Here is a 27,450-nt window from a genome sequence, read left to right as displayed (position 1 = left end):
TAAAATGTCTTTGCATGTCTTGGACAGGTGCATCAAAGGGATAGGTATTAATTTATTATTTACAATTTTAAAGCAGTAGTTCTGCACGCTGCTTTTACTATATGACTAGAGTGAGTTTTATTGAATACCATGTGGTCATCCAACCTTGGAACAATAGCCTACCTGAAGGTTTGATGACCAAAAGATGGTTTAATAAAGCTATTAGTAAGACAGCATTGAACTCTGGTGTCATTAACAATTAAAATAATACAGTTGGTTTGGTACATCTGCAATCAGTCCAAGAAATGCATCATAAAAATCTGTATGAATGTCCTTTAAGTGACGTTGACAACACGTTAGAAATGACGTCGTAAAAACGTTAATTTAGAACCCTGTAAAGATGTCAATAATTAACATTTAAAAGATGTTTACAAAAGACGTCTAATGAATGTTCAATATTTACGTCAATAGTTAACGTCTAAAAAAGACGTCGCAAAAAACGTTCATTCTGGCTCCTCTGTGGACGTCTTTTTAACGTTGACTTCTTATGTCACTTGGAAGTCAAAAGTGAATGTTCGGTATTCGGTTTCGGATTCGGCAGAATCTTAACCAATGGATTCGGTATTCAGCCGAACCCCAAAAATCTGGATTTGGTGCATCCCTATTCAGTACATTGTGTACGGTTGACGGTAAGTAAATATAAACTGACAGTAGGTTTACCATCAAGACAAGCTAGCTATCTAACCATGTCATTGTCCCCAAATCAACATTAAGACTTTCACGAACAAATGATCCGCCATGTCGCCCACAGCCTGAAGTAGCAATCTGAACAGCGAATGGGGCGAGAGATGATCACTGTACAATAAAGTCAGTTCAGAGGGGCAGTGTAACTTACTTCTTGCAGCTTGTGTGTTAGCGCCATCATGTGGTGTTCAGAGGACGAGGCACTGAAGGACTATACACTCAGTGTTGGAAATAACAGATTCACATTTCCTTTTATATTTACTTTATTACACGGCTTGGTTGTATTCGCTATAACGACGGCCTTGCTCTGCATTATCCCTTATGTAGCCCATCAATTTAGAATGGTAAACAGTCAAATTCATCAGAACTCGTTAGTAGTTGTCCTATATCACTTTTTAATGGAAACCCTGCAGCCAATCGGAGTTCACCCCGACCATGGTATGATGTGATGTTCCTCACCTGACAGTTGTGTGCTACAGTGATGTGTTTCTCTGCGTAGAACTCCAATGAATCTTTCTCCAGACCAGGGACAATGCAGGATGACAGAATCTGCTCGTACTGCTTCATACACAGCTGCTTCCCTCTTATATATTCAGCTAGTAGTGTACCACTGCAAACATACAAACATGACACACTAACTCAGCCATTCAGTGTCGTATACAATTCTGGCCATTGATGACCCTGAAGCTGCCGCATCCAGTGGCTGTTCAGGATAAACTTTGAGTAATGTAGCTCTGCCTCCATCTTTAACATAAGTTTAGTCTCTTCACCTACATAATAAGAGAAACTAAGGAGGCCTACTGTCACACCGGCACTGGGCTCTCCCTCAGCCACGTCCACTACCCAGTCTCCTTACAATCAGTATCATCGTTCACTATCCCCAGCCTATTAGCACTCCTCACCTGTTGCCTGTTTGAACTTGTTAACTCATCTACAAGAACCCTCTCCATTCCTCAGTTGTTGTCTGGTCTCATCACTACATGACTCTACGTGTCATACAGACTCTCCCAGTTTTGCTGCTGTGCCATTGTGTTTGTCTCCAGTGAAGTTAAGTTTATCTCCTGGGCTTTTGTGCTTCAAAGTGTATTGGAACAGTTTAACTCCAAGTCTCCTGAGTTTTTCTGTATTTTTGACTTTTGGTGCCCTGACAAAAACCTCCATTAAAGATTGGATGTTATTCTGAGTCTGAGTCCGTGACACCTACACTAGCTGGAAGGTAGTACAGGGGTCCGTTTCAGAAAGCAGGTTTAGTGAAAACTCTGAGTTTGTTAACCCTGAGATGAGGGAAACTCTGGGTTTTCCGTTTCAGAAAGGGAGGTTAATCAAACCTGAGAGAGAGGGGTAACTCCAGCCCGTTTCAGAAAGAGAGGTAACCTAACCTCAGAGTCAGTTACTATGGTAACTGAGTCTGTGAAACTAACCTGGTCGAGAGCAGGTTTTCTTCAAGAAACCTAGAGTTTCTCTCAGTCTCCTCCCTCTGTCACAGCGTTCTTTCATTTTCCTCATTCATTCAGTCTGTATCAGGCGCATTTTAGCAGAGTTTGTTATCTGCATGAAGAAAAATGTTAACCGAAGCACTGAGAACATTGTAAGTGTACAGACAGTTTATTAAAAAGATAGTTTAGAAAGACATTAGTTCCCAAGACAGCGGCCGCCTGTATACGAGAACGCGACTGTCTTTATAATCTATCTTTTTAATAAACTGTCTGTACGCTTGTTAAATGTTAACATTTAGGGACCCTCATCATGCTACTGTTGAAGTGTGGTGATATTTTGAGCCTTTTTAGTGGCATAATAAACGATTTGTTTTTACTTTCCCTGTGCCCCGAATACTAGCACTGTAAGCTAATCAGGGGTCTGCGCTAGCTTGTTTTAAACTACAAACACATTAAATTAGCATGAAAACATGTCCCAGAGAGCGATCGAGTGGGTACACATCTGTAATTTACCCCTAGGTTTGTTTTGCGCCGGAATTGTCCTTTAATGTTAATGTGTAATGTGACAGCTTCTACTGCCAAAAAAACCAACATCAGCTTAATGTAATATTACGGTTAATAGACATAACCTATTACATTGTGTTGTATGTTGTATTGTAACAATAACTCATGACGGCAAATAATGACAATGATAAAGATCTTGCGCGTCTGTGGGAAAAAAGAACATTTTAAGCTTAGTACTCACTTCTTAATCATTGTCTTAAATTCCAATACAGCCGTAATTAGTTGGGCAGCACACCTGGACAAAGAAAACATGGTTATTCATTTTAAATGTTCAAAAGGAATTCTAACAATTTGAAAATTAGACTTTATTAATAAAAGGAATGGTCCAAATTACAGAGGCTGAGATATCCTGACATTTTGTCCCTCATCTCTCCTAATACCCAAAATTTGAAGTCTCAAGGCCAATCCAAGATGACCCTGATAGGGTTGGGTACCGTTCCCTTTTTTCCGGAACCAGTACCGATAAAAGTAACTCAAATTCACTTCCGGTACCCAACGGTACCCTTTTTCGGTACTTTCCCATTACGGTACTTTCCTGCAATAACAAAAATTAATTTCAGTTGTAAAAGTAATTATCAAATTATTTATCCAATTTACTTACTGCCATCTTGTTATTTATTAAGAACATGTTACACACCACACAAAATAAAACAGCTCCCTCTCCCCTTCCTACAACCTATTAGATCAAATAATTATTCATGTCTCACACTGCACTGAAACTTTTATTCTTGTATTTGTATCTTATTCTATTTTATCTTTATTTTATTGCTCTTTAATGTTTTATGTAACGCACTTTGAATTGCCTTGTTGCTGAAATGTGCTATAGAAATAAAGTTGTCTTGCCTTACAATCTCCAGCCTGTCAGTCAGTCAAAAGGGCATAGAGAACACTGTTGGGCCTACAATCTCCAGCCTGTCAGTCAGTCCATAGGGCATTTTGAACACAGTTGTGCCTACAATCTCTAGCCTGTCAGTCAGTCAAAAGGCCATAGGGAACACTTCCTGTCTGTCTAATGGTACGTGTCCATATACGCGTTGTTTTCACGGATGCGATCGCCCTGTTTCCCAGCATTGCACACTAGTGAGCTTGCTACCAGTTTCTTTTCACTGACCACTGACAAGCAAAGAACCGCGATGGCTGCAGCTTCTGCTGGTAGCGTCGTGGGGACTTTGGAGAAGCGACTCGATGCCCCGCTTCTCCAAAGTCCCTGCGACACTACCAGAATGCATTGCATGGCTGCTCCCATAGAAATTAATGGGAAGCGGGGAAATGGCGCTAACAATGGACACACAGCATAAATGGAAGTGTAACTGCACTGCGACTTGCCATTATATTTTATTGCAGCGAACACTGCCTGCGTGGAGTTTTCAAAAGTCTAACCACATTTGCAACCGCTTTACCAGCATTGCAATGACTCACTGTGACTTAACGTTAAACAAACTGCATACATTTCTTCTAATGTTTTGTTAAAGGGGTGATAGAATGCAAGACCGATTTTACCTTGTCATAGTTGAATAACGACAGTTTGGTGGGTAAATAGGACATACATAGAACCTCACAATCCCATTGACACCTCTTTCCTCTGCAAATCTCACAATTTGAAACTGCTGCTGAAAACGGGCGAATCTCAACAAAGCTAAAAGTTGACGTCAGCTTCTCAACTCCATCTTATTTGGCTCTACCTTCTATCTTTGTAACGCCCCAAATTTTACATAGGCCACTAACTGATCTGAGGTCACTTAGTCTTCTAAATCGAGGTCGCGCAAATCTTATATAATCGATAATTTTAGACATTGTTCATCTGCTGTTGCATTACTAAATTCACTTCTGAGACTTTTTTATGCGAGAAATCAACTATATAAAGCTTAAATACGGGCCGTTTTACAAAAATTGATGGCTAATTGCAAATTTAGTACGACTGTTTCGGAGTTCAGGAGCTCCACAGTATGCCGTGACAGCGGCGCAGTGCCTGCCCGGATCGCTGGCTTTCTGCCTGGACTGTCAGACCCCACTGCACGCTGGCTGGAGCTCTCTCAGGAGATACGGAATACTGGCCCAGAGAAAAGGAGTAGATATCGGACAATTGAGCGGGACATGTGGATTTAAATCAGTGGCGCAGTGGACTCGCAATGGGCGGTGCGCAAGAGCTGCCTGTCGGTGGCGGTTCACGGTACGTTAACTTTTTTTTTCCAACATGGATCCTCAGGGAACAGTGTCGAAAGCATAGGTGTGTGTGTGTGTGTGTGTGTGTGTGTGTGTGTGCGTGCGCGCGACACACAGGAGGATGAATAGACTGTAACGAAACTCTGTATCTGGTGCTTTGTACAGTAAGATTAGTTGATGAGTTTATGTGTTGGGACTCGGGGCAGAAATCAAGTTTGAAGCCAGTGGCATAGCGGGCGACATGTCTGTAGTTTGGTACGTTAACGGACAGTGTGAAGAAAGCTGCCGCTGAGGAAAAAAGGGATTGTTTCTGTGTGTGTGTGTGTGTGTGTGTGTGTGTGTGTGTGTGTGTGTGTGTGCGCTAAGCGCAACCAATCAGCTTGCAGCTCATCTAAATATTCATGAGCAGACCATATAAGGCAGAAAAGCTCTCCTTTCAGTCCAGTCCCATTTAACAGGGTAGTATTAGGTCCAAAAAAAACAGCAAAAGAGACATTTTCAGCCCAACCAACGTTACATACCCTATTAGGAGACCTTAAGGTGAACATAGAAGTATCCGACAGGGTTGTCCCTCATCTAGGATGCTATACTCTCTGGCCATTGAGCCTCTCTTGAATCATCTCACATAGGGTCAAAGGGTTAACATTTTCAGAAATGTTCATTTCAGATAGCTTGTGAGAATATGCTGATAATGTCAAAGTTTTCATCACAAGTCAAACAGATATTGAAACAGAAGCTCAAGGGGATGGAGTACTTGGGTATTGTTCCTGAATACAAACTGGACAGGACTAATAGAAATGGTTGGTGCTCGATGGTCTAGATGGCCTGATGGTCTAGATGGTCTAGATGGTCCAGCCTCAGTTGTCCTACATGGGGTGGGTTCTTGGGTGTGTGTTTACCTTATTTGTCGCTTTTTGTCCCTGAAGTCCATTCGTGGAAAGATACACCCAGACTTTGAAGAGCCCAACAAAGGGTTACGATTGTCGAACTCAATCTTCATGAAATAGTCTGTCATCTACGAAGAGTTACAAAGTATAAGTGACAAAAAGATACATACAGACAGACAAAGTATTTTGAGTTTGTGAAGAAGCTGGTGCCTTTACTTTATGTAAAATGTTTATTGGCATTGTCTGCTTCCAAATTAAAAGGTGTAGTAAGCAATGTTAATCCAATAAAATCTTTGTCAAATTTAGCGAATATCTCCTCACGGTCACTTGGCTCTCGATTTTTGTTGTGTGTGCTGAAAAAAAAAATCTGGTATTCCTACACAGCTTTGGCTGTGTAAATGGAAAACAAACAGAAAGGAGAGGAAGAGCCAGAAAACACTATGCCATAAAAGCACTACGCCAGTTGCTCGTGCAAGCCAGTAATGGGGGCGGGATGAGCCAGCACACACGCACAAACACATGAAGAAGAGCCTTAGCGACAGTTTTCTAATCCACGCTTTAGCCCACCCTGTCTGCAGCACCACCCTCTCTCTCTGTCATAGACTTAAATTTATAAGAAATTAACCTTTTTTTTTCACGAGTTGTTTAAATGCAGTCAAAGCATAAGTTGTGAAGTAAAAAAATATTTAGTCAAGATAATCATGATTTATTTTCTAAACTTGGAGATCTTATAGAAATCCCAGCCCACACTGTGTCTATGAGCTCTCCGTCACTGGCAGAACGTGTCTGAATGACTGATTTAGGGCTAAAACACTGTAGAATGTGTGAGCAGGTCACCCCCATTGTGTCAGTGAAAGTGTCTACAGTTGGTAGTTGGTGTAGTTGTTGAGCTCACCCAGTTCTCAGTGTTGTCTGCTTTCCTCTCCAGGCCTCTCTGCAGTCTTTCTCCAACACCTCCTGCTTTCCGAAACTCTTCCACCAGCTCTTTTGTGCGCTTCAGCTCTTTCACCTCCACCATGGGCTCCATGTAGTTCAGGTAGAGCTCACAGGCCTGCTGCAGAGGAGGGGGGGCAGGCATCTTGGGCAGTCCTTTCTGCTGGCTCAGGTTTCTTCCAGCAACCAGAGTCGATGATACAGGTTTACCCAATTGCCAGGGCTTCACCATCCCCGCCTTCACCTGAAAGATACAACAATGTACTCAAATACATGTATGTTGTCACCTATGACAGTTGTTTCCTCTTGACCAGATAAGTCATTATTGCATTACAATATATCCTGCAAGACGAAGACATGAATTAAGGGTTATTTTGTGTTGTTTTTTTTCTTCAACTCTATTTCTCCATGCATTGATGTCTAAGTAGCTAATGTGAACAAAAATCTTTGAAATTGGTCCAGAATTGAGCAAACGTTACCGGCAGCTGTAAACCAGGCTGCAATGTAATCCTAAAGGGCATATGTCCTTCGTCAATTTCGTCTGCTAAAAGTGCTGTTTTTGCCACTGACAGGCTCCAATTGTTAGATCTTACTCTTTACCAAAAATGTATCTCTATCTCAATAGGGATCCTTTCCATAATGTTGTCAGACACAGAATAATAATCTGAGCATGTCAGTGGCAAAAACAGCACTTTTGGATGGAAATTGAAGGTGAGCAGTTGCCCATTAATGTTACATTGTGGCTTGTTTCCCCACTGTCGGCTGCAGCGGTCTTGCTTAACACTGGACCAATTTCAAAAATTGTTGTTTCCATCAGTCACTTAGACACAAAAACATGGGCCTTGTGTGAACTTGTTTAGCTTGAATGTAACACATACAGTTAAAGGGGTGGAGATCCGGTGCAATAATTAAAATCAAAATATAAAAACACAATTTTGCCAAAATTTATCACAGGCTACAAGGTAATAAACACTAGTTTTATGCATGGATAAACAAATGTTCCCACATGATACGTGACACTCTATCTAGTGTAATTTCAGGAAGCTACATTATAGACATTGTAAACAGGCAGAATTAACTGAAGTATTGTTACTTACCAAAGCCCTGCTGCACATTCTCAACATTGTGCTTTTCAGAGAAACCCCCACAGACTGAAGTCAGACACTATTTACCGGTTAAATGTGTTTAAGGGATACAGGTTGTGACGACCTGAAATCATCACCAGGTTTCACCACCTGTGTAAAACCGGGAAACACCCATTTGAGTTTACACACTGATTGTTGCCGGAGGGAGCGTGTATAAAATCTCCTCCCTGTAAGAGTCAGTGTGACGGAAGGAGAGTGAGAGAGAGGAGCAGTGTCAAAACCGGCCGGAGTAAAACGCTCTTGAAAAGAAACACAAAACAAAGCAAAGTAGTTAAATCCCTTGCGTACCGTTTCCTTCATACTTTCAGCCGCACACAAATCCTGTACACTCCACCTTCGGATCATCATGCCACATTCGCCGTGCAAATCTGTTCACGGACGCCAGTAATCATTCAAAAATCACCCGGACTGGATTCTTGGACTGACTGGAATGACTGGACTGACTGACTAGACTCCCACTGGTCTGGACTTCATTGTCATTTTGTTTGTATGGGACTGCAACTTATTTGTGTTTTTGAGATGGTGGTTTAAATGTGCAGAAAACCTGAAGTGGAATTCTGAAATTTGGATTGTGCTTCATCTCTGCTTGTGTTTTTGTGTGAAATCCAAATACACTATATTTTGTTTTGTACTAGTTTTTGAGTTATGGTGTTTATTGCTTTTATGGCCATTCATTGGGGAGGGTGTACATTCGTTTAAGATGCACATCCTTTGTGACATTTGATTTAAAAAGAAACCACAACTAACTTGTATCTTACTGCCAGGAGAGAGACCTGGCTGGCACCCCAAACAAAAGATAAAATCATTTAAACTTGAGCCAAACTGTCACAAGGTGGATAATGTCTGGAAAAGAAAAGCTTCTGGTATATAAGAGGAGTTGGTAACAACGGTTCTGCTGCCAGGTCAGTGATCTGACTATCTGACATCAACTGAATATAAGGAGACTTTGTCTTTTTCCACGCCTTAGCCTGCAGTGTTTGTCTAAACAGCCACCAAATTCAAAATAAATTTGAATTATTTATTAGTTGCATTTTACTCAGTTTTGTTTGAATAAATCAGCTTTGAATCACTGAGTAGAATGTAATTGGATTTTATAATGAAAGAAAATTGATAATTTTTACTTATTGGGAGGTCTTTGGTTGTATTCATCTTACACTTTTGGCCATTTTGTGCTACATGGACGTTACATCAATCATCTGCCACACATTTCAGGACTGCTGTTTAATCCTGTTTAATCTTCGGTAGTTAATGAACAATACCTAACCCAGGTTGATTTAGCAGTTGAACATTGTTTTGCGTTACTGCAAGTTACTGAGCATGCATACTTTACTGAGCTGTAGCTAAATTTAGCTATAAGTCAGCCTAAAGTCAGTGATTAAAAGTCAGTCTACATTGTTTGTTTTGTGTGTGTGTGTGTGTGTGTGTGTGTGTGTTTAGCAACCTAGTGGCCCTGCAGCTAATGATCCTGTACCTCTTCCTCAATGGCAGGAGGGAGAAGATGTGATAGGAGGGGTGATGAAACATCTTTCAACAGTTCCCCTGTAGAAGATGGTAAGGTGAAACATGGGGAGACCTGCTTTTCTGAGACTTCTGTGCTTCTGTGCTCTTTTGATGACTGCTGTTGTGTTGGTCGTTGATGTCAGGTCGTCCGCCAGGTGAACTCCCAGGAACTTCACGCTGTTCTCCACAACAGCACTGTCAATGTGCAACGGTGCATGATGGTGTTTTCCAGCCCTCCTGAAATCGATTACCATCTCCTAACATAACGAGTAACGTAACTAATTACTTGTGATACTAAGTAATAAGTGAAATAATATTATTACTTTTTTTAAGGAGTAATAAGTAAAGAGTAACATATAACACTCACTGAGTGACTTGCCCAACGTTAATTGAGAGGTCAGCCAGATTAACTGGAAACACCTGTGTGGGTGTTCAGAGGCTTTTAGGATTATGTCTAAATAAATAGAAAGACTGCACACATATGTTTACTTTTCGGTTTCTGTGTTAACACTGTAAGCCACCATGATGGCATTGCCCTGGCCTCCAGCACCACTGTAAGGATTAACCGTTTAACTTTTCTGCATTGGCTTCCTGTAAAATCCGGAACTGAATTTAAAATCCTTCTCCTGACCTACAAAGCTCTTAATGGTCAGGCACCATCATAGTACCTTATCGTCCCACTAGAGCACTGCACTCCCAGAATGCAGAGTTACTTGTGGTTCCCAGAGTCTCTAGAAGTAGAATGGGAGCCAGAGCCTTTAGCTCTCAGGCTCCTCTCCTGTGGAACCAGCTCCCAGTTTCGGTTTGGGAGGCAGACACCATCCCCACATTTAAGAGTAAACTTAAAACTTTCCTCTTTGATAAAGCTTATATTTGGGACTGGCTCAGGTCTGCCTTGGACCAGCTGCTAATACTTGATATTATTATTAGGGTAACACTTTATAATAATGGTACATGAATTATCATTAATTTATTCATGTACTATTTCATGAACTATTACTAATGTTCAAGGATTAATAGTATCTCATGCATGACAGGAACAATACGTTCATTAATGCATCAATTAAGGTATTTCAATCATCGTGATTTCTGATTTATTAATGATGTTAATGTTCATGTCTTCTTCTCCCTGTGTCATTCGCTCCAATCAGCTGTTCTCTCACGATGTAGCTATTGGAGAGAAGTGCAGGTTGTTTTGAAGAAACAAACCTTTGGCTGTGTTAGCAAAGTTGTCCATATTCACAACAGCAGTCTATAAGAGAATAACAGCCTGAAACTGTAGGTGCGCCAAATTGCAAAACAAAATGCCAATACTACATAATGTTGCTTAAAGAATATCAAAAATAAAATAAAAATTTTTAAATAAAAAACGTCAAATAAAAGAGCAGTACCCCTGACTGTGACAGGGCAGGCCTATATCCTTGATTTCCCCATAACCACTTACATGCTGTACCAACCAGAATAAACAGTTTTCTCCCTCTGGCAGATAGCTTGAAGCCAGAACTGTGTGTCCTTATTTAATGAGAGCTCTACATTTGGTAGGGACATTTTCTTTTCAAGGTAAATATGTTCGTTGGTTTTGAAATAGTGGGTGGGGTAAAGCCAACTCTGGGTGATGTTTAGTGTGATTTAATGTGTGAGGCAAATGTGACTATGGGCCTACAGTTTGGGTTTTTGCTACTATTACTATGGCATAATCTAGACAAATGGCTATAAACAAAAAAGGACAAAGCTGATTGTTATTGTGATCCAACCTTACATTAACAATAGTTCTATGCTTTTGTCTTTTACTGCTTGTCATCCCTTGCAGGAACAATACATAAAAATGATTTGGGCATGCATGTTTTGTCCCCTGAGAATTGTGACATTGACATTTTGGACAATGGAAGACCATAAAAGATGTCATAGACAATAAAATAAAAGAGCTTGGTCCAGTGATAACTATCAGAGACATTGTGTCCCTTTATTTTCTCTGTGTAAAAGTATTGTTGGATAGTTGAGATTCTTTTCAAAATAAAATGTTAACTTTGCTTTATTGATTTAGGACAACAAAGAGCTATTCTATGTGGCAAATCTACATATAATGTACAAGAGGCACCTCAGATGGCTTACTAACTTACCTCAAGTCAAGCCTTTCTATGCGGTGAAGTGCAACAACACAGCGGCAGTTTAAAAGATGATGAGTGCTCTGGACACAGATTTTGACTGTGCTAGCAAGGTACCGATGAAGAATTAAAAAAATAATCTAGCTCTCTGATTTCTCTGTTATGGAGAAAGATAGTTTCCTCCTCAGATTGCCTATTGAAACATGTTTTGGTCAACCACAGGGTGAGATCCAGATGGCCCTGTCCCTTGGAGTGACACCTGATAAAATAATTTACGCACATACAACCAAACATTGAGCATTAACATGAGGATTAACTCCTAAAAAATTCTCTTTGTCACCCCAAAGCCAAGTAAGTGAACGTCGACTGATACTTTTGCTTCTAAGTTGAATGTAAATTATGGTTAAGAGTATTGGTTAAGTCATTGGATCACTTTCTAGACTGGTACTCGCAGTGGATGACTCCAAATCGCTGGTAAAACTCAGTTCAAAGTTCAGAGCCAGACTGTTGTCAGTTGGCAAGCTGCTGGAACGCGCTGGAGAGCTGGGCTCAGAGATCATCGGGCTCAGCTTTCATGTAGGCAGCGGGTGCACTGGAGGCTCTGTGTTCAAACAGGCCATTGCAGATGCCCGACACGTCTTTGACATAGTGGTAAATCAGCATCATAGAAAAATTAATTAAATTCAATTAAATTGAAATTCTTTGTCAATTTTCTGTTGATGATTTGCAGTTGTGTTGCAAACCAGTGTGAGAAACTATCATTTTTTGATACTACCACTTTCCAAGTTTCAAATATTACACACAGTGGCTATACATTATATTAGACTGCTGCCAGTAGTTGAATGTAACTAAGTAGCCTACAGTTACTCGAGGACTGTATTTAAGTACACGTTTGTATTTTATACAACTTTATGCAAATTATCTTCTTTCTACTCCACTACATTTGTCTGAAAAGTTTTCATACCTTTACTGTCTAGTGAAAAAGTGTTAAGGGGAGACACCGCAGGTGAATAGGGAAAATATGAACTAATAGATATCGCCATGACACATCCCCAGTTGATTACTTTTGTAGAGTTTAAAAATGTTAAAACAATGCTGATCTTTAATGTCAAAGTACTTTTATGTTTTAATGTATTCACAAAATACTGGGTTAAACAGAAGAATTGTATCAATACTGTTAGACCCAATCAATATCCTCTTTCATACTGATTCCACTTGAGCAGTAAACATTTGTTTCTTCATGTTAATTAAATCATGTCTGTCTGCTCTCCTAAGCTTAGAGGGGGCGGCCCTTGTTTTGTCACACGGCAGGAAGAAACATTTTGTCTATCCATCTTGGAGCCAATACCTACTGCCGTGCAGACTAGATTAGAACAAAACAATGTTTATTCCTGTAGCTTGAAAATAATTTACATCTCCGTGTTATAACCTTCATCAATGACTGAGGGTAAGCTCGAACACATATGAATTTAAAAGTACGTCCTTCTTATGGCGGTGACGAAGGGATCCAATGGGATGCACTCATGGACATGGACATGTCACCGCGGCAACAAGGAACCAATAGAAAATGGTCCCAAAGCCACATGGGAAAAGAAACCGCCAACATCTCCAGGAGAATATAGTGAACAGCGGAGGGTCTGAAAGAGACTGTAAAATGTGAATCCACAAGGGAGAAGCATCTTTTCAGCCCGCTGCAGCATTAAAACTTTTTTTTTTCATGCCATTTTCTTATTATATCGTTTTGTTAATCTTCATTGGACCAAGCCTCTCTTTCCTCAAAATCTGAAAACGTAACACTTTCTCCTGCCCACATCTGGTACACAGGTCAGGGAGAGCATTATTATACTTATTTAACTTTTCCGGTGTCACATATGTCTTCATAAGCCAATTATATTGGAGCAGTTTGAGCCGGGAATTGACAGTTTGAGTTTGTGCTATAGCACACGCTGCTTCCCAATCCTCAGATGAAAGATCATCTTTCATGTCTGCTGTCCAGGCGTTTGGGAGAGAAGACTCAGAGGATCCTTCTACTAGGAGGGTATATAGCAGATGTCATCAACTACATTTTTCCAAGGGCCAGAATTTCTGTAAGCAGACACTCCGGGGGCCAGACTTTCAAATAAAGAAAATAAAATGTATTTATACCTAGTCTTTTTTTTTTTTTTTTTTTTTTTTTACATGCATTAGTTTGAACAGACTCCTACAAAACATGGAAAATCCATAACGATAACTAGGCTACTAAACTAGAAAATTATCTTAGATTAGGATGCAGTTCACTGAAGAGTGATGGTTAAAGTTTTTGATTATGAAAATGCCATTATAGTAGGCAGTGTCCTGATTGGTGGAAAACGTTTGCAGGAGAACAGGCCTGTTGTCAGGTAAATATGTCACTGTCAAAGAGCCTGAAGCAAAAAGTTGACGTGGAAAACCACAGCTTTAATAAAGAATGGACTGATGAGTAGGCTACGCATTCGTTAAGCCAACTTTCAATAACGCTAAAACTGCATGCCTCATTTGCAATGAAGCAATCGCTGTTGCAAAAGAATACAACCAGCATCATCATCAAGAATGAAGAACGCACATGACAATGACATCCCTCGCGTGCATATTAAGTAGCCACATGGATTTGTTTTGATCTTATACATCGTTTTACCGCTCCAGCGGAGAGGATGATTTGATTAGCCAGCGGCTTAGTTGACAATAATTGTCCAAATTTCAAGATTCGTGGCAAAATAAGATAAACCAACACAACATTTTCTGAATTCATTATTATTGTGTGGGCCGGGATAAAAGCTTTGGAGGGCCGGATGTGGCCCGCGCGCCACAAGTTGACGATCGCTGGTATATAGTTATAGCCTTTTCCACAGCAATCCTTCAGAGTTTCTGTTTCCAAATTAGATAATGGGGGAATCAACACACTGATTATGAGTTTTTCACCGGCCATCAACTCTTCAAATGATAATAAAGTCCCGGCATCTGATACCATGAGATCACCTATTGTTTTTATACCTTTTTCAGTCCACTTCATAAAGGGAAAGAATGATTGCCCCATAATGGGCTGAAGCGTGAGAGAGAGATTGTTTCACCCAAGTGCTTTTTATCTTGATACCATACAGTACTCATATTCCTCACTATATGGTTTTTTGTATTCTTTTTCAAAATTTTTATTTTTGAGAGATAGATACTAAGGGAAAGGCACTGTGACTGAGCAATTTTCAATATTCATCCAAGATGGAGATCCATTCGAGAAGTAAAACATAATTGTCCTCAATTGGGCTGTCCAGTAGTACTGTACCGCCATGGGTTAGGGCACATGTAGTCTATATCCTCGACGTTCCACTTCCGGGATTGCTCCGTTGCCGACGGAAATTCCGCTGGATATCCCTCATTTAGGCCGGATATCTGTTGCCTTGGGCTTCCTTTGTGTTGACATTTTAAACTCTGGTCGATTTATGAGGACTATAGTTAACTGCTCCTCAGATCTCTGTAGGGTAAATCCAGACATCTATCTGTCCAATCTGACTATCTGTCCAATCTGACATTTCTGTTGCATGTCAACTTTTGACATGTTCCACCAAAACAAGTTCCTCCCCGAGGCTATTTTGCAGATGTGCCCTGAATGCTGTGTGGACTTGCCAGACCCTCCTCTGCAGCGCCACGTTGGAGGAAGGTCTGGCAAAGCAAGACTAGGCCACGAGACCTCCTCTGTCAAACGGTAGATATAATATTGCCTGGTGTAGTCTAGGGTGTCTATTGTTCCACAGAAAGAGAAAAGTTTCTTTAAGACTGTGAATAAGTTAGCAGAAGGTGGCAGTAGGCTGCTCTGAAACAAGTATTGTAATTTAGGCATTATGTTAGACTTAAAGCTATAGTGCGTAGTTTCTGTCTCCCCCATGAGGAATTCTAGGTAATGACAACAACACTGTTGGAGCGTCAACACGATACAAGCCTTTCGTGATCGCGCACGCGCCCCCACCCCTCCTCCATGCAGTTGCTAGTAACCAAGGAGGACACGGAGGATTAAAAAAACATGACGCACTCTTCAGAAGAGGTAATTATCTTCACTCGAGCTTCTGTGTGCGAACCACACCATGTTTTAAACACAGCCATACTGAGAAATACAGGGAGAGTTTTGTGGAGATGATAGTCTTAAATGGCTTAAATGTAAGAGATGTTTACTAATATAAAAAAAATGTACGCACTAAAGCTTTAAGGATATTAATTCTCCCTATGAGCGATATAGGAAGGGAGCACCATCTGTCGATAGAGGAGCCAATCAAGTTTACCATAAGAGCATAATTAACCTCACCAATATCTCTAATGTTTGACACTATCTTTATAATAATACATTTTATTTAAATCGCCTTTCATGACACCAAAGATCACTTCACAAACAAAAGAAGGTTGTTATTATTATTATTATTATCTCATGAAAATAAAAATAAAAAATAAAAGTCAGTCAGTCAGTCAGTCAGTCCATAAGCCATCTTGAAGACATATGTTTTAAGTCTGTTTTTAAAGTCAGTCAACATAAGGGTTAACTATACGTTTATTTGACGTTTTGTATTGGCCTGTCGTTGAGCTTTGGGGTCCTCCCCCCTCCCCCGGTTCATGTGAAATGACATCATGTAGTACGCGAGGGTCACCGGGGGGTTGGGGGGAGGGGGGGGATTGTTATTATTAAACTGTTTGCATAGAATAATATATATTATACTGAATACTCTAAACAAGATAACATGGAGCCATTGTGTGTCCTTGCCCTCTCAGACCAGATACGGGAGATGTCATCGACTCTGACAAAATAAACAACTGACGACACCAACTCTTGTATCATGATTATCAAATTCTACGTTGTATTACAAAAGCTGTTGTAGAAAGCTTTTCGTTAGGTCATTGTCTGTACTATTCTGTAGTGTGGAGATGGCCTCCTTGTTGGGTTCTCAAGTAAAATTAACTAATATCTCTTCAGTGGTCTCTGTCTAGTCTTGATAATTAATTAGTAATTATTCTAACAGCTGGTGTGTGTGAGTGAGAGCGTGGTCAGCGAGCTTGTTACACCCGCAATCTCTTACCACAGGTTCCAGTTAATCTTATAATGGATATGTGTGTTGAGTTATTTAAACAAACGATCGGGGAAATAAACACTTCTTGTCCGCGAGTCTCATTTATAGAGCCCTCAGTGAGCTGGATGGAGCTCTATCAATGACAGCTAGCTAGCCTCATCCTAACGAGACCCCTGAAATTCACAAAAATACCTTAAATTGAAATCGGACAAAAGTGTTTGCTTTGTAAGACCTTAGGGTAGCTGTGATATACATGCTGTGACGAAATTCAAACTGTAAATATACTATAGTTATGCCAAAAGTGTACCCGGGGTCTGTGAAAGGACAGGCTGGGTGGCGAGGCAGCCACCCAGGCAGGACCGGCCGCTGTCACGGAACTCATGAACTCCGACACACAGTCGGACAAAATTTGCAATTAGCTATCAATTTTCGTAAAACGGCACATATTTGACCTTTACATAAACTTAGCACAAAAAGTAAGGAAATTTGTGTTTGGTAGATTATTTCTCTGTGGTAACAATATTTTTTGGCAATAAATTTAATACCTTTGGAAAGCCTGTTTAGTTACCTTTCAAATGGTGCCCCATTTGTAAGGAACATGCATTTCTGGGATGAGCAGCAGCGCTGAGTATGTGGGATGCGCCCATGAAAAAATTGCCAAATCTTCTCTGGGGGACTTCAATGCGCACGTGGGTAATGATGGAGATACATGGAGAGCCTGATTGGGAGGAACGGCCTCCCTGATCTAAACCAGAGTGGTTGTCTGTTGTTGGACTTCTGTGCTAGTCATGGATTGTCTATAACAAACACCATGTTCGAACATAGGGATGCTCATAAGTGTACCTGGTACCAGAGCACCCTAGGCTGAAGGTCAATGATTGATTTTATAATCGTTTCATCTGATCTGAGGCCGTATGTTTTGGACACTCGGGTGAAGAGAGGGGCGGAACTGTCAACCGATCATCATCTGGTGGTGAGTTTGGTCAGGGGGTGGGGGAAGACTCTGGACAGACCTGGTAAGCCCAAACGGGTAGTGCGGGTAAATTGGGAACGTCTGGAAGAAGCCCCTGTCCGACATACCTCCGGCGGAGCTTTTCATGCATCCCTGTGGAGGCTGGGGGCATTGAACCTGAGTGGACAATGTTCAAAGTTTCCATTGCTGAAGCTGCGGCGGGGAGCTGTGGTCTTAGGGTCTTAGGTGCCTCAAGGGGCGGTAACCCTCGAACACTGTGGTGGACACCGGTGGTCAGGGAAGCCGTCCGACTGAAGGAGTCTTTCCAGGATATGTTATCCCAGAGGACTCCGGAGGCAGTTGCAAAGTACCGAAGGGCCCGAAGGGCCCGAAGGGCTGCAGCCTCTGCCGTGAAAGAGGCAAAGCAGCGGGTGTGGGAGGAGTTCGGAGAAGACATGGAGAAGGACTTTCGGTCGGCACCAAGGTGCTTCTGGAAAACCGTTTGCCACCTCAGGAGGGGGAAGCGGGGAACCATCCAAGCTGTGTACAGTAAGGATGGGATGCTGTTGACCTCAACTGAGGAGGTAATAGGGCGGTGGAAGGAGCACTTTGAGGAACTCCTAAATCCAGCTAATACGCCCTCTATGGTAGAGGCAGAGCTGGAGGATGATGGGGGATTGTCGTCAATTTCCCTGGTGGAAGTCGCTGAGGTATTTAAACAACTCCACAGTGGCAAAGCCCCAGGGATTGATGAGATCCGTCCAGAAATGCTTAAAGCTCTGGGTGTGGAGGGGTTCTCTTGGTTGACACGCCTCTTCAACATTGCGTGGAAGTCTGGGACGGTGCCTAAGGAGTGGCAGACACTTCTCAGCCTCCCCCAAGAGTAAAGTCTACTCCAAGGTGCTGGAAAGGAGGGTTCGGCCGATAGTCGAACCTCGGATTGAAGAGGAACAATGCGGATTCCGTCCTGGTCGTGGAACAACGGATCAGATCTTCACTCTCGCAAGGATCCTGGAGGGAGCCTGGGAGTATGCCCAACCGGTCTACATGTGCTTTGTGGATCTGGAGAAGGCGTATGACCGGGTCCCCCGGGAGATACTGTGGGAGGTGCTGCGGGAGTATGGGGTGAGGGGGTCCCTTCTCAGGGCCATCCAATCTCTGTACGACCAAAGTGAGAGCTGTGTCCGGGTTCTCGGCAGTAAGTCGGACTTGTTTCAGGTGAGGGTTGGCCTCCGCCAGGGCTGCGCTTTGTCACCAATCCTGTTTCTATTTATGGACAGGATATCGAGGCGTAGTCGGGGTGGTGGGGTTCGCAGCCGAGTATGAAGCGGCAGGGATGAGGATCAGCACCTCTAAATCTGAGGCCATGGTTCTCAGCAGGAAACCAATGGAGTGCCTTCTCCAGGTAGGGAATGAGTCCTTACCCGAAGTGAAGGAGTGCAAGTACCTTGGGGTCTTGTTCGCGAGTGAGGGGACAATGGAGCGGGAGATTGGTCGGAGAATCGGCGCAGCGGGTGCGGTATTACATTCAATTTATCGCACCATTGTGACGAAAAGAGAGCTGAGCCAGAAGGCAAAGCTCTCAATCTACCAGTCAGTTTTCGTTCCTACCCTCACCTATGGTCATGAAGGCTGGGTCATGACGGAAAGAACAAGATCCAGGGTACAAGCGGCTGAAATGGGTTTCCTCAGGATGGTGGCCTGTGTCTCCCTTAGAGATAGGGTGAGAAGCACAATCATCCGTGAGGAGCTCAGAGTAGAGCCGCTGCTCCTTCGCGTCGAAAGGAGCCAGTTGAGGTGGTTCGGGCATCTGGTAAGGATGCCCCCTGGGTGCCTCCCTAGGGAGGTGTTCCAGGCACGTTCAGCTGGGAGGAGGCCTCGGGCAAGACCCAGGACTAGGTGGAGGGATTATATCTCCAACCCGGCCTGGGAACGCCTCGGGATCCCCCAGTCGGAGCTGGTTAATGTGGCTCGGGAAAGGGAAGTTTGGGGTCCCCTGCTGGAGCTGCTACCCCCGCGACCCGATACAGGATAAGCGGACGAAGATGGATGGATGGATGGAGATAGGTGGGTGCAGTTGTGACATAATTACATGGGATGTGGATGACATGCAAGTAAACACATGTTAAATAACACTGAAGAACCTGCACCCAACCCGTGCAGCTGTTTCTCATCCACAGCTGTTTCTCGCCCGCCATCGCATTCAAATTTGCCAGCTCTATGGGCAGAGTTGACCGGCTTTTATCTGCTCAACTTCCGGGAAGGCTGCTCTGGTGTATCCTTGCTCATGGCTCCTCAGTGATCCCTCCTTGATGCTCGCTCCTCGGTCCTCGGGGCAGAAAAAAGAGCTTTGAGACGGCCTTACCCCAAGGAGGGGCAGAACAGCTGTAATTGGAGCTTCCCTCACTCTCCTGGCTCCTGATTTCTGCCAAGCTGATTCACCTGCTCCCAGCTGCACACCTGCAAACCATCCACTAATCAACGCTGCACCATAGCAACCACTCACTGCTGGCCTGAGGTCTCATTTATAAAACTGTGCGTAGGATATAGGACAAACTTTAAACCATTAACAAAATATTCAGCCATTGAAATACTATTTTTCGGTTTGGGAATGCATTTTCTAGTTATTATGTGAGAGTGTGCTCTGACAGCATCCGCATCAATCACCTTAAAGCAGTAATGCCACTGCATCTAACAGGCCTATCGTGGGATATTTAAACAGCAAAACTAAAAACTGTTGTTATAAACTTGATATATATATATATATATATATATATATATAAACTTCTGAAATAATCAATGAAGTTACGCTGTTGACTGCTGTCCTCGTGTGTAAATGAGCACAGCAGCAGCGGACAGCTCTTCTCTGTTTACAGTTTAGAGAATATTGTCCTCATTAATAATGTATTTCTGTCCCTTACCCACAACCATCTATCTTTATAACAGAATATGTACAGTAGATTCATGGGCCTGACACGTTCTGCTTATCTTGTATACATTTTAGGGTTGGGCGATGTCCCCTAAATTGGCAGTTGACGATGTTTACAGTAAAACATCACGATGGACGATGATATAGTCATCTGTCGGGGGGGGAGAGCACTTTTTATTTTACTATATCTCTTTACATAAATATTTTTTCTACTACTATGGGCTAAGAGTTAACATAGAAACGATCAGACATACATTTAAATGCCGCCTGCTGGTAGGGGCAGTAAATAACAACTTTACCTACTTTCACTTAACTACGGTGCCATAAAGCCTAGAGTCAATCAGATCTTCGTGATCTGCGTAACGACAGTACAGTGGAACGTTTGCCTTTAACAGAGTGACAGTAATAACCTAATATACCATCATTACTGAGATTAAACTACATTCTCTGTTATATTTGCACTGAATAACGCATTCAGTAAACAGAAACATAACTCTTGCAGTGCACATGAACAGATGCACAATATTAGCTCACACATAAAATAGCACAGGAAAAAAAGCTTCCACTTAAGGGGCCCTATCTTGTACCCTGCGCAGCACAGTGCAAAGCCCGACGCAAGTGTCTTTGCTAGTTTAAGACCGATGTCAATTTCCCATCAAGCACCCGCGACTAGGATTAGTGTGTGTCTGACAGGGGCGTGGCATCACGATGGTTGCTCTCGATATCGTCCATCGTGATGGCTGGCCGACATCACGATGGACGATGATATCATCCATAGGCACAACCCTAATACATTTAACAAATATTTTCATACAATAAACCTAATTAGGATTCATGTGGATAAATATGGGCAGGAGGGTAAGCATGAGAAACTAATAATGATAATAAACTTTATTTGCAGAACAACTTCCATACACAAACAGCCTACAGCTCAGTGCTTTAGAAAAACGAAATGACATGCAGTGAGTGCTTTACATGAAACAACATAATTAATGCAGAATAAGATAGGAAATAAAAGGGAGTTGCCGTAATATTTTCCACCGGGTTGTCCAGGTTTATTGAGCCAGCATGAAACAACCCGGTAAGAACCCACAGGGCTAAGTATCCAGATGTCTTTCTGTAGTCCACCTTCAGAACAGTGAAGTTTCAACATCCGCCGTCGCATGATTACAGCCGAGTGTAAGGACATTCTCCTCGCACCGCGGTTGTATTTTCCTAATTCCTTTTGAATTCTTCTTCACATCTTTCCTTGACCTCATGACGTTTACCATCGGGGTTAAGGAAAAGTAATTTTTTTTTACTTTTCGACCGCAGCCTCAATCATCTGTGAGGAACGCGGAGTAGAGCCGCTGCTCCTTTGTGTCGAGGGGAGCCAGTTGAAGTGGTTTGGGCATCTGGTAAGGCTGCCCCCTGGGTGCCTCCCTATGCAGTCCCTCCAGGATTTTGCGATGTTGCGATCGCGGCAATTCACGTGAATTCAACCAATCACTGCGAATTTGGTGCGACTCGCAATTTTGACCAATCACCGCAACTTTTCCACAAATTTGACCAGTAACCAATAACAAAGTTTCCCGCAACTTCAACCAATCACAGCAGTCCCACGTGCACTCTGAGAGCCAATGACCAAGCGGGAGTGAGAACAGGTTGATCATTTCCTTGTTTGTGATATGAAGACGAGATGTGTGTGATTCAAACATCTCACATTCCAACCTGTATTCATGTTAACTTCAATGTACGCTGTAACGTTTTTTTTTTCACTCTAAATTCGCTGCCGTTTCAATCCAGTCTGCTATCTGCAGCGGGCGGGGCTGCAGCTCCGTTCCCCCCGCGACTGACGCTTGCACACACACACACACAAATACACACACACACACACACACAGTGGATGCAGGAAAAAAAGGAGATGAGACGAAACGATGACCTAAATTGAGGAAAGCTGCGCTCGTTATTGTAAGTGCAATGATAATTTAAAGTCAGTACTTTATCAAACCGTATGAATGTGTGTCCCAGGCCAGGATAGGAAATAAACTAACAATGTCAAGATCAACAAGCCACTGACACACATGTTCAAATTTGATTCATTCAATAAATTATTATTTTTTGTCTTAAATACACCAGCCATTTTCATATTATACCAACATTAGCAGCATCCTGAGCCTTTTTGGTAAGGTTACTAGAAAATCTCAGCCCAGAGTAGTTTTATTATATTATTATAGTTTCCTTTTTATTTTTAAAGAACTTTTTTGCAACTTTCACTGTCTCCCGCAACTTCATTGCAACAAATATACAAAAGCCATCGCAACTTTTATTGAAATGTTTTACATAAGCTCCCGCGAAATCAGGCATTTTGGGCCGCAACAATCTCAAAAAAAGGCCGCGAAATCCTGGAGGGACTGCCTATGGAGGTGTTCCAGGTAGGGATGTCACAATCAGGTTTTTTTGCCCTCGAGTCCGAGTCCGTGTCATTTGATTTTGAGTATCTACCGATACCGAGTCCCGATCCGATACTTCTATAATATATAAAAAAAGAATAAAGAAGAGTGAAAAAACAGATCCAGGATGTTCCTTATTTTTTATTTAATTCACCTTATTTTAACATTCAACAACTCTGTTAACAAACAGAGCACTTCTGTTACATATCTCACAGTTTGCTATGGCAATGTTGTTGTCATCAACTTTATAATACCTCCAGACCGCAGACATACTCGCGCTTTCCGCTTCAAGCTGCTTCCGTGTTCTACTTTGCCAGCATTTAACCAATAGCGTCCCTGCAACAAAGTGATGTTATGCCGCACGCGTTGCTGTTTCTGTGTGGAGTCAAAAGGGTCTAACTCTGTGCCACCGCATAACTATATAGTGTTAAAAAATAATGAGAATATATATACATATATATCCGAGTCCTGATCGGGAGGTAACGTCCGATTCCAATCGAGTCTGAAACCACGTGATCGGGCCCGATTTCCGATCACGTGATCGGATCTGGACATCCCTAGTTCCAGGTACATCCAGCTGTGAGAAGGCCTCGGGGAAGACCCAGGTCTAAGTGGAGGGACTTTATCTCCACCCTGGCCTGGAAACGTTTCCCCCAGTCAGAGCTAGCTAATGTGAATCGGGAAAGGGAAGTTCAGGATCCCCTAAACTCTCCATCTTGGTAAGCAAAATAAATCCAAAGATGGATAAGTCCCTCTGAAGCCATCTATTGAAAATAGTTTTACTGTTCTTCATATTATTTTTTTATATTAAAGTAAATGTTTCCCTTTTATTTTTATTCTTTGTAACTATGATCCTTGAATATTTAACTTCAAAGTTACAGGTATATTATACACAATAATCAGAGGGTAATTGTGAAAAGTGCATATCGTTCACATTTTTTCATATTTAAACGTCAACCAGAGGCTTTAGAGAACAGTCAATCTAAGTCAAAAAGTACCGTACTAGAGTAAATGTACTTAGTTACATTCCACCACTGATCTTATCTCATCAAAGGACAGTGGGTACATACGACTCTTAAAACATTTTTATTTTATTTTGAAGGGCAGTGTGTAACGGAAGTTGTGTTTCTGTTTCCGGGTCTCGGAAGATGTTACGACCTTTGTCCCATTGTTTGCATCACATTACCTGGTGATGAGGACGGCGGAGTAAAAACGCACCAGTGTTTGGTTTCCTGAAGAAAGAAACATCACCAACTCCTGGATGTGGTTTTAAAACCTGAAACACAGCTACAAACAGTAGGTTTGTTTTCTTTCCCTGACTGGAAACGCGTTTACTGCTGTTGTTGAAGGGAGTCCGCGCGCTAAGCTAACGTTAGCCGCAGCTAGCTCCTGCTAACATGTGCTATTTTATATGTTGTGATAGTGCGTTTCACTTACCTTGGAACTCGGAACTCGGAGCTGGGATTGACGTCATACCCGAGTTGAATGCGTTCAAATCCGCTGTCAAGTCGAACGGTTTCCAGCCGATTCCAGCAGCCTTCAGGCTGAACAGGAAGTGACAGAAACACTAGAATCCGATTTAATAAAATGTTATCAGACCCATCAGCTCCTACATAGTCTCCAGTTGTTTTTATTATGACAGAGTAGCTGTCAAAATGCTCTACGTGCGATCTGTTGCTGATTTACACTGTAGATGATTCGTAATCTGAACAGATTTAGTCTCTCTGACTTCTAAACGTAACTATCAGCCACACGTGTTCTGTACATAATAAGCCTTTAAATCAGACAAATAGCAGTTAAAATCCCTCCAAATCCTCACACACACCAGTGTCCCCGAGCTGACCAGTGTCCCTGAGCTGACCGGTGTCCCCGAGCTGCCCAGTGTCCCCGAGCTGCCTAGTGAGACCGCCCCTCAGGCTTTGCCGGTCTCCGGTGCCCCTGAGACTGCCCCTGAGACCGCACCTGAGACCACCCCTGAGACCTTGCCGGTCTCCGGCATCCCTGAGAACGCCCCAGAGACTCTGCCATTGTCCTGCCCCCCAGAGACTTTCCCTATGTCAGCGTTCAGGCTGACTCGTGCCCCTCGTGTCCTGTCGGCAGTCAGGCCGACTCCTGCCCCTCGTGTCCTGTCGGCGGTCAGACCTACTCCTGCCCCTTGTGTCCTGTCGGCGGTCAGACCTTCTACTGCCCCTCGTGTCCTGTCGGCGGTCAGGCTGACTCCTACCCCTCGTGTCCTGTCGGCGGTTGGGCCTTTTGATCTTTTTTGATTTTTTTGTTCCCTCCAGTCTTCCCTCGCCGCCATCCCTGTTTTGAAATCCGCCCCTTAAGGAGGGGGTACTGTTATGGTTTCGGTATTTTGCTTTGCATTTTGTTCTATTTCTGTTGCCTGTGTGTTTATTTCTGTTGCTGTCTCCTGTGTTGTATATTTGTTCTGTATGTATTGTGTGGACTGTATTTATTTCGTTGTGTATATTTCTGTTCCCTGTTTTATATTATGTTCTGTGTTCTGTTTTATTTTGATAGTCTAGTTTTCTGTCTTGTCATGTCTTGTTTTACTTCCTGTGTTTTCGCGCCTTTTTTGATTATTCTGTCTCTCCTAATGTGTTTCACCTGCTGTGTCACCTGCCCCTCGTTACCCAGTGTATTTAGTCCCTGTGTTTCCTTTGTCTGTCGTCAGATCGTCTTGTGCTTTTCCCGTCAGTTTGTGTCATAGTCCTGTCAGTTTGTGTGTTTTCTAGTGCCTCCCCGTGTCAGTTTGGGTCCGTTTTTGCTCCCTGGATTTTCCTTTGTTCTCAGTTCCTGGTTTTTTGGTATTTATTTTGCTTTTTCTGGATTTCATGTTTTGTTGGTTTTCTGTAGAAGTTTTTGTCTGCCCCTCTCAGGACTCCCTTTGTTAATTTGTACTTTGTTTTTAAGACAAATAAATCCGCCAACCCAGACTTCTCCTGCTTGCTTGCCTAATTTCTCCCTCAACTTGCTGTGTTGTCGCCGTAGTAGTTGCAGACGGTGTGCTTCCCAGCAGTCAGCTCCCCCTGCTGTCCATAAGGTGCCTCTGCACCCCTTTCGTTTCAGACCCTGCCACCAGCCTTTGCGCCACGCCTCCTCATTTACATACGCCAAAGCCAAATGGAAAAGCCAAATGTTAAATCCAAATGGAAAAGGTGAATCTTAAAATGTCAAAAGACAATTGCCAAATGTAAAATTCAAAACATAAAATTTAAAATTATAAAGTGAAAAGGCTAAAATGAAAATATTTATTTTTTTCTTTCTGCCATGCTTTCTTTCGCTGTGCTTCACTTTGAGTGTGTTTCACGTAATCGTACTTCCATAACAAGTTGCTGCTTACTCTGTGTAAAGTATGCACAATGCATATTCTCCATTTTAGCATCAGTAAATCTCTGACCGACTTAGAGAGAAAACATCCAGACTCCCTGCTCATTGCTCTTGGGGACTTTAACAGTGAAAATCTCAGCAACATCTCAGATTTAGTAAATGGTAGAATGTATCAATCAGTCAGTAAATTATACAGCTTACACAAGTTGAAAGAGAACAGAACAGATGGCTTAATATTACAGTAGTACCCATGGTGGTGCTGTGGCTTAGTTGGTTAAAGTGCCTGTCTAGTAAACAGGAGATCCTGGGTTCAAATCCCAGCAGCACCTTGTTGTTGCAGACAGAGAAAACAAATTTAACAAGGAGGACTTTATTGCCCTGGCATATTAACTTTACACAGAAACACTACATTAAAGAGGATTTGACTTCTGCTTAAACACAACAAACTGCTTGTTGAATTTAAAACAAATCAAAGGAAATAATTTCCAACTTTCTTTTATTGAACAAATTGAACATTGACTTGAATACAAAAGGCAGCACTAAAAAAAGAACTACAGTTACATTTTTAAGTGCAGTTTTCTTTCAGCTAACAAAAACTCACTATACTATTACTTTTTTATAAATTTTTTCAACATGCTATACTGTGACTTCACTTTTTTCGACATATTATACTATGACTTTTTTTTACATTATATAGTATGAAATTGTGAATTGCAGGTAGCGCATTCCCGCTACCTATTGTCGCCCATGAGAAAAATACTTTCCTGCTTGGTTCTAGATATTTATATCAAAATGAATGTGATTGTATTTATTATTGCTTGTATTTGGCTTGTATACTGGCTGACAATCACCGGCTGATCGCTACGTTACCGAGCTAACGCTCACAGCTTAATGTGTATTTTTGACGCATTTTTTGACACACTATACTATGACTTTTTGATAAAGTAAACTAGGACATTTTTACCACTTTTTTCGATGCTATACTATGAGTTTTGTCGACATGCTACACTATGACTTTTTTATCACTTTTTTTCGACATATACTATGACGTTTTGATCACTTTTTTTCGACATACTATAACTTTTTTTTATCACTTTTTTGTGACATACATTATGAACAGTGGCAATAATAGTCACAATAAAGATAATGGAACTATGATAGAAATAGTAGTTGTAGTAGTTCATGGCGTAGCAGAGCACTGTAGGGCATTACAGGGTGTAGCAGGGCACTGCAGGGCATAGCAGGCTGTAACAGGGCACTGCAGAGCGTAGCAGGGTGTAGCAGG

At 42.2% G+C, this 27,450-nt stretch overlaps 1 protein-coding gene, 1 non-coding gene and 1 pseudogene across 2 annotated transcripts in view; 2 read left to right on the top strand and 1 right to left on the bottom strand.

The window, feature by feature from the left end:
- Nucleotides 1-7,830, bottom strand: part of LOC116057797 (carnitine O-acetyltransferase-like) — a 38,548-nt gene extending 30,718 nt beyond the window's left edge. The window contains exons 1-5 of the mRNA XM_035998813.1: nt 7,804-7,830; nt 6,669-6,950; nt 5,786-5,901; nt 2,905-2,958; nt 1,183-1,333 (exon numbers count right to left, since the gene is read on the bottom strand). Of these exons, the coding sequence (XP_035854706.1) occupies nt 1,183-1,333; nt 2,905-2,958; nt 5,786-5,901; nt 6,669-6,950; nt 7,804-7,830 (630 nt within the window). The remainder of the gene's footprint in view (nt 1-1,182; nt 1,334-2,904; nt 2,959-5,785; nt 5,902-6,668; nt 6,951-7,803) is intronic.
- A 1,502-nt stretch (nt 7,831-9,332) lies between these two features.
- Nucleotides 9,333-25,089, top strand: LOC118494508 (annotated as a pseudogene).
- A 1,331-nt stretch (nt 25,090-26,420) lies between these two features.
- On the top strand, nt 26,421-26,494 carry trnat-agu. The gene has a single exon. It is a non-coding gene; the product is annotated as a tRNA-Thr (tRNA).
- The last annotated feature ends 956 nt before the right edge of the window (nt 26,495-27,450 follow it).

The sequence above is a fragment of the Sander lucioperca genome, chromosome 24 (genome assembly GCF_008315115.2).
Source record: "Sander lucioperca isolate FBNREF2018 chromosome 24, SLUC_FBN_1.2, whole genome shotgun sequence".
NCBI lineage: Eukaryota > Metazoa > Chordata > Actinopteri > Perciformes > Percidae > Sander > Sander lucioperca.
This window is presented reverse-complemented; position numbering and strand designations above follow the sequence as displayed.